General features: G+C 43.0%; 1 protein-coding gene across 2 annotated transcripts in view; it reads left to right on the top strand.

Moving 5' to 3' along the window:
* The first annotated feature begins 797 nt into the window (after positions 1–797).
* CHCHD3 (coiled-coil-helix-coiled-coil-helix domain containing 3) overlaps positions 798–17,492 on the top strand; it is a 126,203-nt gene continuing 109,508 nt past the window's right edge. The window contains exons 1-2 of one of the 2 annotated variants that reach the window (XM_082280436.1): positions 798–946; positions 2,540–2,606. In XM_082280436.1, coding sequence (XP_082136562.1) covers positions 866–946; positions 2,540–2,606 — 148 coding nt within the window. In that variant the 5' untranslated portion in view covers positions 798–865. Of the gene's footprint in view, positions 947–2,539; positions 2,613–17,492 lie in introns of both variants that reach the window. The other variant, XM_082280435.1, reaches the window with a different exon arrangement.

Below are 17,492 nucleotides of genomic sequence, written 5' to 3'. Positions count from 1 at the left end.
GCCAGCTCAAGCCCAGGGCTGCAGCAAGGCCCTGGAGCACTCACCCCACAGCACACCAGGGAATCACAGAAATGTTCAGGTTGGAAAAGCCCTCTCAGACCATCGAGAGGTCTCATTCCCAGCACTGCCAAGGCCACCAGTGAGCCACGTCCTCAAGTGCCACATCCACATGGATTTTAAATGCCTCCAGGGATGGGGACTCCACTCCCTGGGCAGCTCTGCCAAGGCTGGGAAGCCCTTTCCATGGAGTTTTCCCATTACCGAAATCTAAACCTCCCCTGGCCCAGCCTGAGGCCGTTCCCTCTCTCCTGTCCCTGTTCCCTGCGAGCAGAGCCCGACCCCCCCGGCTGCCCCCTCCTGTCAGGGACTTGTGCAGAGCCACAAGGTCCCCCCGGAGCCTCCTTTGCTCCAGGCTGAGCCCCTTTCCCAGCTCCCTCAGCTGCCCCAGCCCCTTTCCCAGCTCCCTCAGCCGCTCCTCAGAGGATTTTCAGCACCCCGCAGGTGCTGGCAGGCGCTCACGTACCCGACAGATTCAGGGACGGACCGGACTACATTACCCAGCGCGCACCGCGCGGGCACGACCTCCATGTCCTTCCCTCCCTCCGCGGAGCGCCACGGGACTTGTAGTCCTCGCGCCCCATGTGAAGTTCGTCCCGAAAAAGTTCCCGCACCTTTCCGGGTACCTGTCGCTCCTCGCAGGGGGGCTGCGCCATTTCCATGGCGACGCGCCCGCGCAGCCAATAGGGAGCGGCGTTCTACGGGCGGGGGAGGGCGACGGGCCAATGAGGAGCCGCCTTGCTGCGGGGCGGGCTGGCAGCGCGCTCGGCGAGTCTCCTTGGGGCCGTCCGTGTGTCTGCGGGCCGAGATGGGTGGCGGCGGCAGCACCCGGCGCGTCACCTTCGAGGCGGACGAGAATGAGAATATCACCGTGGTCAAGGGCGTGCGGGTGAGCGCGGGGCCGGCCTGGGGCTCGCCGGGGCGTTGCGGGCTTGGCCCGGCCCCGGCTCCCTCTCTCACTCTGCCTCTCCCCTTCTCCCTCGCCCGCGTCCCTTCTCATGCCTCTGTCCCTGCTCCTGTCCCGCTTCCCTCCGTCTCCCGCAGTGATTTCCCCTCTCTCCAGCCCAGCTGGGATAAGGAGCCGTGTGCCCCGCGTGGTGACCCGTTCTAGGGGAAATCTGTAACTACAGGAGCTCGGTTTGTCTTTCCCTGACCTCCACATGCCGGAGCTCCTCCCTTTCCCGTGTCCTGCTCCCGTTCACGCTGAGTGTCCAACTTCCTGTGCGCCCCGAGCCGCTCTCCGTCTCTCCCTGTTTATCAGCGGTCCCAGCATGGTTTGGGTTGGAAGGGACATTAAAGAACACCAGTGCCACCCCCGCCATGGCAGGGACACCTTCCACCACCCCAGGTTGCTCCAAGCTCCGTCTAACCTGCCCTTGGACACTTCCAGAGATGGGGCAGCCACATTTAGTTCCAGGGCAGGCGGCAGGAATGCCGCCCCTGTCGTCTGTAATATTCCAAAATATGACTTGTGGCACAAGGAACTTGGGGAATTCTTGCAGCTTAGGAATTTTTCCATGGGAGACACTATGTAGCTCGTGTCAGGAGTGATAATAACTTACCACTTATTGCTGCTTTTAGGGAGGAGTGGTGCAGGAAGAGTATTGAGAGTTCATTCTGTTTCAGCAAACTCATATTTTCATTTCTGGTCATTTAATGCTCTTGAGTAAATAGGTGACAGTGATATAAATGTAATATAAGTTTATATATTCCACACAGAGCAGAGTTCATGTGCTCTGAAACATGGCACAGGTTGCTCAGAGGAGCTGTGGCTGGCCCTAAATCCCTGGAAGCATCCAAGGCCAGGCTGGATGGGGCTGGGAACAACCTGGGATAGTGGGAGGTGTCCCTGCCCATGGCAGGGGGTGGAATTAAAAGCCCTTGAAGGTTTCTTCCAACCCAAATAATTCTGTGATTTGATGACAGAAGTTAGAAACTGAAAGTTCTTATGCTAATAATTCTTTCACTCTTGTTAGTTTTATCCAGGGCTTCCATAGACCTGAAACTGGAGGCTGCTCTTACTCTGTTTGAATCTGTACAGTTTGGGGCAGTGTTTTTCTGTGTGCTTCCATCAACATCCAAATGAACTTTGTGTTCAACTGTGACCACTTGTGTTGCACAAGTCCTTTGAGGGCTTTCCCAAGATGAAATTCTTCCTGGGTTGAGTGCTTTGCACCTGAGAAAGGCAAATTAAATCACTGAGAAAGGCAAAAATGCTGATTAATTACCAGCAACATGCCTAAAGGCGTTACTTCCTTTACTCTTCTCTGTATCCTCTCTGAGAGCCAAAATCTTCTTGCTCTGTTTGTTTGGAGCACTCACCTCACAAGTAAGGGGATTGTTTTGTGCTGCGGATTGAATTTTAGCAGCTGTCATGTCTTACAGAGAGGCTCCAGGCTCATTTTTAAAAAAGCTTCATTCCATTTGGAGGGGAAATGGGGATAAAGAAGAAGCTGAAGTGTGACCCTGTTGTGTTTTGCAGTTGTCTGACAGCGTCATCGATCGGATGAAGGAACCTTCCTCACCTGGGAGACAGCACCGAGGATCAGGTGCAGGTTTGCTCCTGGTTTTCTGCTTTTAATGTGAAAACAGGAATCAGATGTGCCCTTCAGAGCATTGTAATGAACTCATTGCCCTTTTGCTGAGATGATTTTTTTGACATTAACTTTTTGGCTCATCTTTAGCTTTGCAGACTTCTAGAGGAATGAAATTCCTCTTTGTTTTCCTCTGGCTGACATTCACGTGTAACACACAAATTAGACTTGGCTTTCCACGCTGTTATCCATTGTTAAAGACTTAAAAAAACCCCAAACACCTCAGAACAAGCAAATATCCAAATATGTCTTGAGTTCTGAAGTGCAAATTCTTGGTTATTTAATCAAAACTGACTTTTACTCTAGCGAGGTTCTGCTGAAATACACTTAAGCAAACATTAAAAGGAGAATGTGCTCTTTTCCTGCCCTGGAATGGTGGAAGTAAGTGATTTACAGCTCACATAGATCGATGGCTTTCTTAACTTGTTATATTTTGTTACTGAGGGCTGTTGAAATGCATCAAACCTCGTGCCAGGAATGCTCTGCTCTAATTTAAAATCCTTCAGCACAGCGAGCACAACGCAGCTGCTGCAGGAGCGAGGAGCAGCGGCAGAGATTGGAACAGGTGATTTGTGGACTCCCTGAAACCTGGGAAGTTCAAGTAAGGCTCTTATCAGTGCTCCAGAAATATTCATGATAGCAGAATTCCCCAAGGGCCTTCTGCCTTGATACTTAGAGAAAACCCCAGCAAACTCAGCACTGATTAAGCACCTGTCCTGTGGCAGCCTTGCAGCAGGACTTGAGTAAACAGAATTTAGCATCTTTCTTCCTTCTGGAGCATAAAGTTGGTTTCCTGTTGCTTAATTGGAGGGGTCTGTATCCCAGAATCCCAGAGTTGCTTGGGTTGGAAGGGACTTTAAAGATGCTTTCATTCCAACCCCCTTCAATGGGCAGGGAACCACGGACAGGGAATCTTCTTTTTTAAAAATTTTTTAAATAGTAGCTTTTTCCTTGTGTCCCTATATTTCACTGTGGTGAAGAAATTATGGTAGAGAAAGGATTTTTATGGAACAACACTTGCATGTCTTAACTGCTTTCCCTGTGGTGTTTGCTGTTCATCCTTAAATGTGAGTTACGGGAAAATCCTGGGATTTTGGGGTGTGGGGACTGGAGGTGAGGGCTGTGATACCCCAGAAATTCTCTGCTAATTCACACTGTTGCATATCTTGAGCTTTCATTTTTGTTTCTATTTGGGAAATAGTGCATTTTATTTTTTTGGTTGCTTAGTTGTTTGGTTGTTTTTTTTTTTTTTTTTTTTTTTTTTTTTTTTTTTTTGGTTGTTGTTGTTGTTATTTTTATTTATTGAAAGACTTGGAATGAGTCCATAGTTTATCGGGGAGAATGGAGCACCTGTGCTCTGAGGAAAGGCTGGGACAATTGGGATTGTTCAGGCTGGAGAAGAGAAGCTTTGGGGTGAGCTCATTGTGGCCTAAAGAAAGATGGAGAAGGACTTTGAACAAGGGCTGGAGGGCCAGGAGGCAGGGAATGGCTTCCCAGTGCCAGAGGGCAGGGCTGGATGGGAGATTGGGAATTGGGAATTGCTGGCTGGGAGGGTGGGCAGGGGCTGGGATGGAATTCCCAGAGCAGCTGGGGCTGCCCCTGGATCCCTGGGAATGTCCAAGGCCAGGCTGGACATTGAGGCTTGGAGCAGCCTGAGATAGGGGAAGGTGTCCCTGCCCATGGCAGGGGTGAAATTAAAAGCTCTTTAATGTCCCTTCCCATCCAAACCATTCCAGGATTCCATGAATTGCTTGACCTTCTCAAGCTTGGAAAACCTTGTGATTTTGGTGAAGTGCTTCTGTATCCCAGACAAAGAACACTTTACATAAATAAGAAAAGATGTCTAGAGGCAGAAACATTAGAGCTCTTAAACCCAGCCCTTTCTTCAAGGCAAGCCTTTGATAGCTTTTGGTGGAGGAATAATGGCTTAGGTTACTTGAAAGAATTTGTGTCTTGTTGCTTGCCAATAATGATGAATTTATTCACTTCAGTTTGGGGTCAGAAAATGAAATTACATCCACTTACACTGAAATCTGACATCTAAAGACAATGTCTTAAAGCATCCCAGCTTGCTTGGCTCACCTGCTGGCTTCTGAATAATATTAAATGCACTAAAATATTTAACAAGTGTAAAATCTTTCAAGTCTGTCTGTAATTCCTAAAGCAATATTGATGGGAAGCAATTCGGTCAGACAATGAGGTTTTGTTTTTTTTTTCCCTGGGTGTCTTTTATACCTAAAACTTCAGACAAAGGGAATGGTTTAATTCATTTAGCTTAGTGGATATTGAAAAACTAACAGTTTATTAGGGAAAAAAAAGAAGAAGAAATGCTTAAATTATTAAGAGGCTGAGCATCTCAGCCAGCCATTTCTTTCCCATTTGCAGAAACAGGTTCTATTAAGGACACAGAGGTGTCTTTCTCCTTTTTTTTAAACTGCATCTGTTATTCTGTTCTCATGAGAAGAAATCAGCCAACGCCCCATGTGACAAAATATTGGGCAGGGGTGTAGTAAAATGAGGCCTTCTGTGCCTCCTCAGGAGCTGGGTTACACCTTGCTTGTTTTCATGGATTAATTCTTGTGGATTGCTGTCTTTTTTTGTGTTGCTGTCTGGTTTTGGGTGCAATTTCAGTGGCTCTCAGTACCTTGTGCCAGTCAGAAACATACCAAGGTGTTACTGGGATGTTCAGGAATGAGGATTTCAAGTGTTGGGTTCTAACTGGAGACAAAACCAGGATTTAGCTGAACTTTAGGAGAACAAACTTCACCTTTTGGTTGTGGGGTCACATAGGAGAAAGCTCTTGGGGGGCTTTAGGGAAGGTGGGAGATCCTTAAGGACAACCTATTCCTGGTGCATGAACAGCACATTCCAGTACTCAGGAAAATTATTGGATCCATTGTGAGGCTGGACTGGTTAAAAGGGTAGAAATAAGGCCAGCATGAGGTGGAAGCAGAGAGAGACTGGAAAATGAGGGGATTTGGGGATCAGCAGAAGGCAGAGGTGTCATTCACCTCAACTTCAGCCAGGAGTTCAGCTGTCCCTCCCAATATTCCTGTATCCTGGTTAGAAATAACTCCTGTGGCCCCTCCCACCCTGAAGGATTCTGTGATCCTAGGATTTGGGTGTGCAAATCCATTTGCTCAGTGCCACAGAGCATTTTTAATTCTTAAAAGATGGAAAGGGCCCACTGTGATCACTTGGATTTGTGCAGCCAAGGGAACGTGGCTGAGAGTTTTAACGGCAGAATCATTGCCCTCATTCCTTGTTTGTTTTTAAGATAATTTTTTAAAATTGAATGTTTTTGAAGAGTTGCAGCACATCCTGATGAGATTAGTAACTATGGGTAGTTGGATACTGCATGAAAAACGGCATTAAAACTGGAATGTCTCAGGAGAAATGTTGTGGGCAGCTCTGCACTATTGCTTGTGAGAATTATTCTGTGTTGTCAGTTTTTGTGAGCACCTGGAAGTTTACAAATTTGGGCTGAACTTCTGCCAGGTAAGCAAGAATCCTCTGCAAATAAACCCTGGCAGTTCTTTGTCCTTTAATGTATTAATTGCTTCTATCCACCTTTTTGTTCCAACAGTACTTTTTCTCTGCATGAACTGAAAGATGAAATGAACTGACATTTGTGATGTTACTTTCTAGAATTCCTCTTATTTTTAGAACAGGAAAAAACCTGAGGTTTGGCAGTGCCTGGGTTGATTCCCTTTGCTGTGAGACACCTGGAAAGCTCAGGCAGTTCCTGACATGGATTTTCCACCTTCCTTCCTGCACCAGGAGCCAGGAGAGCTTGGGTTTTGCTTTTGTGTTTATTTGCCCTCCTCTACTTGCGGCTCTGGGAAGTCTTTCTAAAAAGTGTTTTAAACTTGTACTGGAAACCTGAAATAAATCAAGAGGGACCCTCAGGCAACACTGAGGTGGATCACTGATGGCCTGGAAGGCCATGATTTGCTTGTTATAAATTAATATTAATAATATGTTGCTACTTAGTAGTCACACAGTTTCTTGGAGATGATTTTTCTTTGCAGTGATGTCCATTGATATCCTTTGGGTTAAAGGTGTTGATGGAAGTGTTTTATTATCCAAAGGTGAAACGTCTTGTAACTCACCAGATTGCTAAAGGTGCCAGAGTTTTAGTGCTGTCAGTGTAACAGCAAATCCTTAGTGGAGCCTGACATTCCTGTCACTGGATTGCAGCAGAAGAGGGAAGATGGAATTATGCAGGGGAGTTGGAGGAGGTGCTGCAGAAATTAAAGTTTTTGCTGTCTGTGTGACGTGCAGGGTGTTCTGTGGGTGCTTTCAGGTGGCTTGGTAAGGCCTTGTCAAATGGTGCTGAAATTCCTGTGAAAAACTGGTGAATCATGGGAGTTGAACATGGAAAATGTCCATAATTGTGTAAAAGGAATATTGCCCCAACCCTGGAAGTGTCCAAGGCCAGGTTGGATGGGGCTTGGAGCAATGTGGGATAGTGACAGGTGTCCCTGGTGTGGCCGGGGGTGGGAATGAAGGACCTTTAAGGTCCCTTCCAACCCAAACCATTCCATGAACATCTAGAACCGGATGAATTTTCACCTTGCAAGGTGTGAATGAAAAGCTGGAATGTGCTGGCTTGCTCTCTTGTGCTATATTCCCAACATTTGTTTCACTCCAAAGCAGTATTTTGAATCTCCACTGAAGCACTGTCGTTGGGATTTCAGCAGCCCTGCACCTCTGGGCTGTGTGGCTCAGTTGCTTTTTAAGTGCTGAGACATTCCATGGAATGAGGCATTTTACACTAAAGGCGAGCAGGAGTAAAAGGCAAAAGATGTTGGAACATCTCCTGTTGTGTGAATGTGATGTTTTTAACCTATAATTGATGTTACCGTGAACCTCTGCTCATGTCTGTTGTTACCCTGATGTGGTGTGCAGTGATCTAAACCCAGAAACTCCTACAAGAACAATTTATAACTAAGTATATATCTAAACATGCTCCAAGAAATGCCATTTGTGTAAACGTTACCCTGGAGTTTGACATGGTACAAATTTAGGTTGGTTGAAGGAAGTTTTTTACCAATGAAGGCAGGGAGGCCCTGGCACAGGGTGCCCAGAGAAGCTGTGGCTGCCTCTGGATTCCCTGGAAGTGTCCTAGGACAGGTTGGAACAACTGGAGATTGTGGAAGGTGTCCCTGCCCATGGCAGGGGGGACTGGATGAGCTGAAAAGTCAAAAGTCCATCCCAAACCATTCTGGGATTCAGTGTTTCTGTGATTGTGCAGTTGAAAGGCCAGGCCAAATGTAGGAGAGGTTTTTCTGTCTCTCCCTTCCTCTCTCCCTCTGTTTCTTTCATTGGAATGAAACAATCCCATTCAACGTGGAATGGGAAGAGTGGCCCCAGTGTGGGAGGTGTTTAAGGCTGAAATTGCAGTGAGTGATTCCCAGCCCCCCTTCAGCTCCACTGTTGCTTTATTTGTTATTCAGTGTTGGGAAGGGAACTAAAGAAATGAACTCTGAGGTTTCCAAGGGTTCTGCAAATGGAGGAATTCAGTTTTTCAATCAGTGGGATTGAGCTGTGGTTTTGTTTTTTTTCCCTACGTGAGGGCCAGGGCAAAAGCCAATTTATGCCATGAATATTGTCAGATATTGGGGGACATTAAATTGATTTAAAGGTTTCTCACTTTACAACTGATGGAGAACTTGGGCTATTCCAGGTGGAATTTAAAGGAAGAGCCCTGGATGTGCCAGGTCCTGTCCTCATACGTAGAAGTGAATAGGTCTCAGGCACACTCACTGCAGTGACAGTCACTTTCTTCTGCAGTTTTTGCCTTTTACAAATGATTTTCTGTGCGTGGCTTCTTGCAGAGAGGCAGAATTTATTTTTCAAGGAGCTTTCATTTAGAAGTGTTGCTTTTTGTTTCCATTTATTCGTAGAAACAGATACTTTTTATGTACTGCCTTCCACGTGCTTTTTGGGTCTCTGGTGGATTTGGGGAAATTAAATTTTATGCTATTCTGCTTTAGGCTGCCTGTGCTCTCTTAGGGTTTGCTGAGTGCAGGCGTTGGCTCTCCAAATCTTGTGTAGCGCACAAATAAAGGGATTTTTGTCGTAGCTGCTGTTTAACAAGCACATCCAAAGTACTTGCTTAGCAATGGCTTGTGAGTTAAAAGTTAAAACCTCCTGCTTTTTAATGTGGGAACACGAGATTTGTGCTTGTTAAAGCATCATCTTCCAGTACTTAGCAGGAAAATCATTTTGGAAAACGACTGTTGGTGGCTGGTGTGTGATTCTTCTATTAATTTCTAGTAAGCTCAATTCAGGAGGGAGAATTAAGGCACTGGGCACAGTTCTTGGAACCCTTTGCAAAACGTCAGGAAATAATGACTTTTACGGCCTAAATCTTTATGCATTTATGGATGGAAGTGGTGCCATTGCCTTTTACTAGTTCTGAGTAAATTGTTTTGTAGTTAAATCCTGGAAAAAGCTTTAGGACTTTGAGCCCAGCCTTAGGCTGAACTTGCTGAAATGAAGCCAGAGTTTATCCACTCTTTATGAGCCAGACTTGTGTGGTGGGGCTTTTGAGTTTTGGGGCTTTTATGTGTGTTAAAATTAATAAAAAAACCTATCTAGCAACATGGTTTTTTTTTTTTTCTTTCAGTTTTTCTTAGTTTTACTTTATCCATTAGAAATCAGAATTTGATGGAAGAAAATGCCTGTTTGGGGCACATTTGTCGTGGTCTTTGTTAGAAATCTCCCATGTGTGTCCTTGCAGAATTGTCTGTGTTGTGTCCTATTCCTCTGTTGTCCTTCAGAGACCTTCCTGGGATTATAGGTCAAAAAGCCCAGATAGCTGGCTCAGATAAAGAGCTTTGTAATTTAAGGGATTGTTGGAATAGAAGTCATCTGGAGCAGTTTGAATGATTTTTTTTTTATCTTAAAGAACAAAATAAAAAATATTGACAATTTTAATGAGATAAACCCAATGAGTAAATTAGAGCTGTTTGATTTCACCAACACAAGTCCTGATAGCACCAAGCAAGGAAATTGCCATTCTGCTGTGTAGAATCCTCTGTGGTTTTACAGTACAATAGTTTTTCTTATCCAAATTTATCTTTGCACTGACTGAAGGAGCAGAGGAATTTAAGTGCATTTTTTTTCCTTTGTATTATTGAAAAATAGCACTTGTTAGATGTAACACAACTTCAGCAGCACAAGGAGACCTCCAAGTAATAAAACCTTTAGGTTTTAATAGTAAATTGCTACTTTTCTTCCCATTCCTATTTATTTACCAGCGAGAGACTCCTCGGTGTGGTAGAAAAGAACACTTTAAACCTACGATTTAATTGCGTAAGATGAAAAGAAACACTTTGTTTTATTCTTTCATCTTCAGGCTGCAGCAAAGTGTTCCTAAAGCTCTTCCTCACTTGTCAGCTGAGGCAGGTTAAGTGTTTTGTTGGTGCTGCTTGCTTGAAAGCTTCATGCAGTTGTTGTTTAGTTAAACAGGAGGTACCACTTAGAATCCTTTTCCTCAGCCTCAAGGGAATGGGAAAAACTTTATTGCCATAATAAATTATTGCCACAGTTTTTTTCCCCATCCTGCTTTCCTTGTGTTCTGAACTCTGACTTTCAGTGGTGTCATATTAAAAGTTTTGAGCAACACCAGGCTGAAAATTGTCTATTCCTAGCTGCTGGTTGAAATCTAAGTTTAGGAATTAAGGAAAGGACATTTCTTCCCTATTTTTTCAAGGTTTGATGTGTGCCTCTGGCAATGCTTCATGGAGCCAATTTATCAGATACTCATTTTTAGCTTCATTAACCATGTTTGATTTCACCTCTTGTTAATCACCAAAGAACAAGCATTTAATCTCAGCTGTTCTTTCAGGGTGGGAGATGGTGGTTCTTCCCAGAAAGGTTCTGCTTCCCCTTAATCTCTGGAACGTTTTACTGAAGGAGTTGAATGGTTCATCCAAGATGCTTCACTTTTTGGTTTTTTACCTTTTCCTCCCCCTTTTCCTCCTTTCATGAGAGGGAGGCAGTTTATCCTTGAGAAAGCTCTCAACTATCCTTGATGCTACTAATTGACATTTCTCAACAAGAGGAGATGGCACCAATTTAGGAAATTTAAGGAGAAAAAATAATAATATCCAGAGAAATGGGTAGGAAAAATTAAAAGGCAGCGGTTGTTGAGAAGAGTGATTTTGGTGTTAATCAGAAACCTAAGGAAGCTGGAATTTTTGGAGGAGCACCACTTGTGTCACATCACTTTGGTCAAAACTTGGTGGCTCTTGTGTTTCTGTGCCAGTGTTGAATACATTTATTTCTGTTTTTATTCTTCTCTGTTTGCAGAAGAAAAGAGAATGTTCTACTCAAAGTGAACCTCAGAAATTCCTCAGTTTTCCGGGAGCATCTTCAGGATAATCACATTATTCTTTCTCCTTGAGATTTTCATATTTCACCTCTTGCAGCCTCTTTTTCTTCCCTGTAGTACCTTGGTTTTCTGTCTGCTCACAACTTGCAGCACTAAAAAGCCACCATTTGTAGTAAGCATTGCATCAGCTGAGACCAGTCATTTGTACAAGTGATTTTTATTAGCAGATCTCATTGCAAATCATTAAAAATGCAGGTGTTGGATTAATGTTGTTGTGAGAATTTCAAGCATTTCAGTGTTGTCCTTTATTTTTAAACAATTTCTGAATAATGAAAAGAACCATAAACATCATGATTACACATTGTTTACAGCCTGTTTTCAGTTATTGTTAAAAGCAACATTACAGGGCTGAATATTGGGCTGAAAACACATTCAAAGTTGACAATACTGGAGCTGTGTGCTGATAATTCAATAAAAAAAGCTGGTTTTGCTGGAGTTGGAGAAAAAGCATCAAAATGTGTGTAAGTCACTTCCACTTTTCTTGAGAGAAATGAATCCTTGTGCCTGTGCACCAAGTTATTGAGGATGCACATGTTTGAAATGTGAATATTGGCTATTTTTAAGCTGACTTCTTGGGTCATATTACATGAAATAAATGTTTTTCCACTTGGGCACTAAATTAACTTCCAGATTATTCTCCAAAATAAACAAGCTGCTGTATGGGGTGTCGGAATCTGGAAACGTTGTCCTCAAGGCATCAGGAAATACTTGGAAATTCTCCTGTGCTTCCTTTTCTAAGGGATTCCCATGGCCAGGACATTGTACAAATGTTTAAATTCCAGTCAGCAATTCCAAGCCTGAACGTGCTGGAGTTTTCATCTGAGCGGAATAAACAAATTCTGCAATTATGGTTTCTCTGCTCCGATGGATGCTTTGTAGCAGCCTCTTGTTATAACCTGTCTGAATGAACAGGAGATGAGATTGAGCACACCACAACAGCTGCTAAAGAGCCACTTATTTCTCACTGCTGCTTTCTTTGTACCCAATTTGAGATGAAATGATTGCTTTCAGATTTTGTGCAGCCTTTCGGTGCCCATGTCATCGATAAGTGAAATCAGGACTTGATACAGAGATAGTCACCTTTTCTAGTTTTGCTCAGTATTCAGGTTCTACTGGAACATTTTTTAATCCCTTTAAAATTTAGTGCTCGGGTGTTAAATGGCTTTAAATGTGCAGTGTGGGAGTTTGATATCCTGATTGATCTTCCCATGCGACTCCAGCCACTGAGAAATCTGTTTAATGGGATCAGCAGAGGTATTGATGAGTGTTATCTTTGGGTGAAACATTTTTTTCCTTCATTAACCTTTACCTGTAAGGACACTTCCACTGCTTGTTTTTTTCACAGGATTATGGATTCTTATGTTTTCCTCTCCCTTCTCTCCTAGAATATCTTTATAATTAGTTTTAGCCACAGAGGTAGATTTCTCAAGGACAATTAATTTATTCACATGTTTTTTTAAATCTTGCCAATGGGTTGGTGTCAATGGCACTGTTGTAGAGTTTTGTGGAATTCGTAAGAACTTCCTCAGAGGGATTTGCTCAGGACAGATGGGGAAAATTGATAGTGGACATTGATCTGCTGCAGAATGGTTACAAAAGTCTCTCTTTAAACACCTTTTCCATCATTATGGTCCACTTGCTCTTTGCATCATTCTTGTCTTTTCCTGGTTTAATTGCAGATTTGCTTCTCTGAATCCCACCCGCTTCCCCTTCCACCTTATCAGTGCTTTCAAAATTCTGCATTATCCTTTCCATCCTCCTTCTTGCTGGATTTCTTCACTCACTTAGGTTGGAAGAGACCCTTAAGATAATGGAATTAAAAACTGGTTTGGGTTGGAAGGACCTTAGAGATCATTTTTTGCCATGGGCAGGGACACCTTCCACTATCCCAGGCTGCTCCAAGCCCTGTCCAGCCTGGCCTTGGACACTTCCAGGGATCCCACTTCTCTGGGAAATCTGTGCCAATGTCACCACCTTAAATAAAGAATTTATGTCACACACATTTGATCTGTGACATCAAGGAACAGCTGGATGTGGCACTTAGTGAATGGCTTTAATGAACATTAGTGGAAATGAGTGGTGGGAGCAGCTTTGGGCTGTGCTGATACGAAGAGCAGAGCCACCTGCTCCACAAACAGTTGGAACGGGAGCATTTGACAGGAAAATTCTGTGCCTGAAGCCTGTGTTCCTGCCCATGGAAAGGTATAAAAATAACCTCCCTCCAAGGCCTTTGTGACAGTGATGAGCAGCTTTGTGATTTCCTTATTTCTGCCCAAAGTGGCTCCAATCCAGAGCTGAAATTGGGGAAAATTGACTTTTCAGTGCCACCGATAGTGCACAATCACAGCTGGAGTTTCCTTCTTAGAGGTGATGGTGGGAGATGATCTGAACATCAAAATTTGCTATTTTTAGAGCCCTGGCAGTGCAGGGAGGCCCATTTGGGAGTGTTGGACTGAGCAGGAGTAGTTGGCAATTCTTTGCCATTACTGGTGACTTCTAAGAGATGTTTTAGTTAAAAAAAACCTTTTTTACTCACCTGCTATGTGTAAAAATACATAATTATTTCCCTGTCCTCTGCACTCGTAGAAGGAGTTTGTTGAAATACATGTGAAAGAATTTAAAACAGATTTTGTCCAAGAAGATGAAAAGGACACCAGTAAATTTCCCTGCACTGTCAGATAAAATAGCTTTTCAATAAACTTGTGAACCATAAAGATCAGGAACTGGACAACTTAAATTGTCCTGAAAGGACACCACATGCTTAATCCTCTTGAAAGCAGAATCATCAAATCCTTCTTATCATTGCTTACAATATGATTATTATTTTTTTTTTTAATGTTGAATTACAGAATCCTGATTCTTTTATCCATTGTATTCCACAAGAAAAAAGCCTTCCAGTGTGTGTGGAGTAGGGATTACTAAAACAGCTGAAATGGGAATTTTCTCCACTGCTGTATTCAGTCTGAGGCAGGGATAGTGTTTTAAAGGTGTGTGATACTTCTGTTTCATTATTTTTATTAATTATATCAAATTAACAGGAGGGCAGAATGACTTATGGCTAAATAGCTGCTGAAATAAGTTATTATCTCTCTATTTTATTACAGAGGTGGGGGAAAAAGATGGGTTATGAAAAAGGTTTGGTTGAAATCACTCCCTCCCTTCCAGGGCCATTGAGAACGATGGAAAAAGTAACATTAAAACTCCGTGAAGTCATTTATCCACACAGCAGGAGTTCCTACAGAAACTAAAAATTAGGGGAATTTTTAACTGGCTTTTTAAACTCAGTGCACTTCTTGGTGGGAAATACCTGATTTTATGGGCTCTCACGTATTTCGAGATGTACTGAACGTATTTCATGTTTCTACTCTTGCACAACATCCCTGTATCTGTCACCTGTTTATCAAATTTAAAGTCCTCTAAGACAGGATATTTCAAAATATCAGAACTATGTCAAACCCACGTATTTTTGGTAGTGTGAATCTCAGAAATGAATTATTTTTGTAAAACAGAGCTGTTAGCACAGGCAGGTACAACCTAATTCAAAGAATCACAGGGGAAAACCTCCTAATCCTGTTTTTTCCAGCCCCCTCATAAATCCAGTGTGATTTGCTTTATCCCAATATTAACAGGATATTGAAAGGAGACTATTCCAAATATAATAGGAAATAACTTTGTTTTGTTACTTCTAGACCATGCACTGTCTTGTTTCTAATTGAAATTAGTATAAATTGATTGATATCCACATTTACATTGGAAAATAGAGAATGTAATTATGCAAGAGCGCCTTTGGAAAGTAAAATATTAAATATTTTTAAATTATGCACACTTAATTGCATTGTTTTTGTATTTCATTATCCTATGAACTCATCTGAAATATTCCTGCACATTACTAATATTTAACAGTTAATACAAATTTCTGTCCTTGGAGGGGAGCTTTGTTTGTACTGAATTCCTGATGGGAGGAAGTTTCTGGAACTGGGGATTTCAGTGGAGAAGTTGCTGGGTGTGTTGGTAGTTAAATTTGTATCAGTCTGAAAGTAGAGTTTGTTCTTCAGAATGCTCTTTAATAATATTTAAGAAAACCCACAACAGTTTAAAGGCTGCTTTTTCAAGTACGTAAATGACTTTTTAAATGTTTTTAGGGTTTTCTTTCTGCTGCTGGGCTGGAGGGATGGTTCATTGTTGTTTTCATTGAGTGCAAGGCTAATTTGGGTTATTTTTAAGGTTAAGGATCAGGTACAACAGTGTTTGAAACCCACTAAATTTAAAAAGTAATTATCTCCCAGCAATACTTGATGCACTTTAATTACAACATTTTCCTGTCTCCTCTCCTGTGCTGCTCCCAGCAAATCCAGGGCTCTTTGAGAACTAAAAATTAAGGAAAGCAGAGTAGATTTCATGGTGTCATTGTCTTCCCACCTGATTTAAACACACCAAGTACATATTCTACAGCTTTAATCAACATTGAAATCATCTCTTCTGCTATCCCAGCTTGCTCCAAGCCGCACCCAACCCAGCCTTGGATAATCCCAGGCTGCCACAGCTTCTCTGGGCAACCTCTTCCAATGCCTGAGGAAAGAATTTCTTCCTGTTGATATTGAAGATTTTTGTGTGACCCGTGGAATTTAGATATGGATCAAACTGGTGCTTTTATTATGCAGAAAGACTAAATCAAGGCAATTTGCATATTATAATATTTGCATTTTACACATCTTAAGTTGAAATGTGGGGAAAGTGTTTTAATTGTGGAAGACCCCTGATCAGTGTGCGCTGCCAGTGTGAGCAGCGAAGGCACCAGGCACGTGGGCTTCCTGATCCAATATTTATGAGCATTAATGCACAATTAGGGATTTTCCTGGTGACATCTTCATTAATTCCTCCGAAGCTGTAGCAGCTGAGGCCGATGATGGGGCTGAAGGCAGCCCCGAGGTGCCCTGTCCCAAAGGAGCTGGGTAATGTTCCTACTCACAGTGATGGGAGAACTTCCTCTTGGATGGTATCCGTGGTTTGACTGCCCTGATGTTGTTAATACCAGATGCCAGAGGTGAATGGAAGAAACTGCAGGAATTCACTGGGAATTGGTTTTTCCAGCACAAAAAGGAGTCCTCCTGTGGCTGGCAGTGATTGGGAGATACCTTGGAGCTGTGTTCTCTGTTTGGGGAATGTTTCAAGGGAAATGTTTCAAAGGGCTTGTGGTATTGGGTCCATGAATTTTGGCGGAACTGAAAGAGATTTTAGCAAAGCTTACCCTGGCTTGAAGTGTGGTGTGGAAAGGCTGATTGAACACAGTGCTGGAGGAAGTGTGGAGGTGCCTCATTTTTGACTAATACTCCATATTCTTTAATTCTTTACGTCCTCTCTTCCCCTTCAACCTTCCTTCTTTCTCATGTGGAGCAAATCCAGAGGAGGCCACGAATTTGATAAGGAGCACCTTTGCTACAAAGACAGGTTGGGGAAGTTGGGGCTGTTCGGCCTGGAGAAGAAAAGGTTGTGTGGAGATCTTGGAGCAACCTTCCAGTATCCTGCAAGGATCTCCACTGGCCAGCATTTTTCTTTTAAATAGCCAAGCTTAACTAGAAGGAGAAACAGAACTTGGTGGGTTTTTTTGTGTTGTGTTTTTGTTGTTTCTTGGGTGTTTTTAATTCATTTTCTGAACATTACCTAGCTAAGTGTTTTCGAAAAGGCATTTGATTGTATCAAACCTAAGTGTCTCTTCATTAATAACTTAATGCACCTGCCCTTTCCAGAGAATTTAGTGAAGGTGCCTGCTAATAAATGCTGTTTACTTTAATGGGTTTTTTCCAAACGCCCAGCTAATGGGCAGCTTCCCAGCTCTGCAGGCTGGAAGTTATTTGAATAATTTGTCCATATCACATTGCTGATTTCTCAGGCTAACATTTCTGAGGCTGCAGGTGTCTGCTTTCCCTGAGGTTTGTTGTTTACTGCTCGGGGTGTAATCCTGACATCCTGCTGATTGTTTCTTTTCCGTGAAGCTACTGCTTTAGAGAGAGAGGAAAAAGATATGGATTTGGATCTTGTGATTAGCAGGGGCTGAGGAGTTGGAGGCAAATACTACAAGAGTTTATGTACCAACCTGTCGTAGACCTGGAGGATAAAATTGCTGCTGGTTCCTCAAGAATTAGCATCACGTGAAGCTTTGCTCCCATCCTGCCCATGGGTGATCTTTGGAGTTCCAAGGCAGAGGACATTTTATGCATCTGAAACCTCAGGAACTGCTGGGAAGTGAGAAGTCCTTCAGTCTCTTTTGCTCTTCTGTCCTTGTCAGTTGTCCCTGTAACTATCCAAAGCCTTTTGGACCCTGGGGAAATACACTGGATTTCTGGTTCCTTATTTGCCTGATTTTGAAGCACAAGTGGGAGAATAAATACAAAGGGTTGAGCAAATGACTTTGCATACTCTATATAAACATATTTTTA

The sequence above is a fragment of the Coloeus monedula genome (assembly GCF_965178545.1).
Source record: "Coloeus monedula genome assembly, chromosome: 4".
Lineage (NCBI taxonomy): Eukaryota > Metazoa > Chordata > Aves > Passeriformes > Corvidae > Coloeus > Coloeus monedula.
Note: the sequence above shows the minus strand (reverse complement) of the source record. Positions and strands in the feature narration are given on the sequence as shown.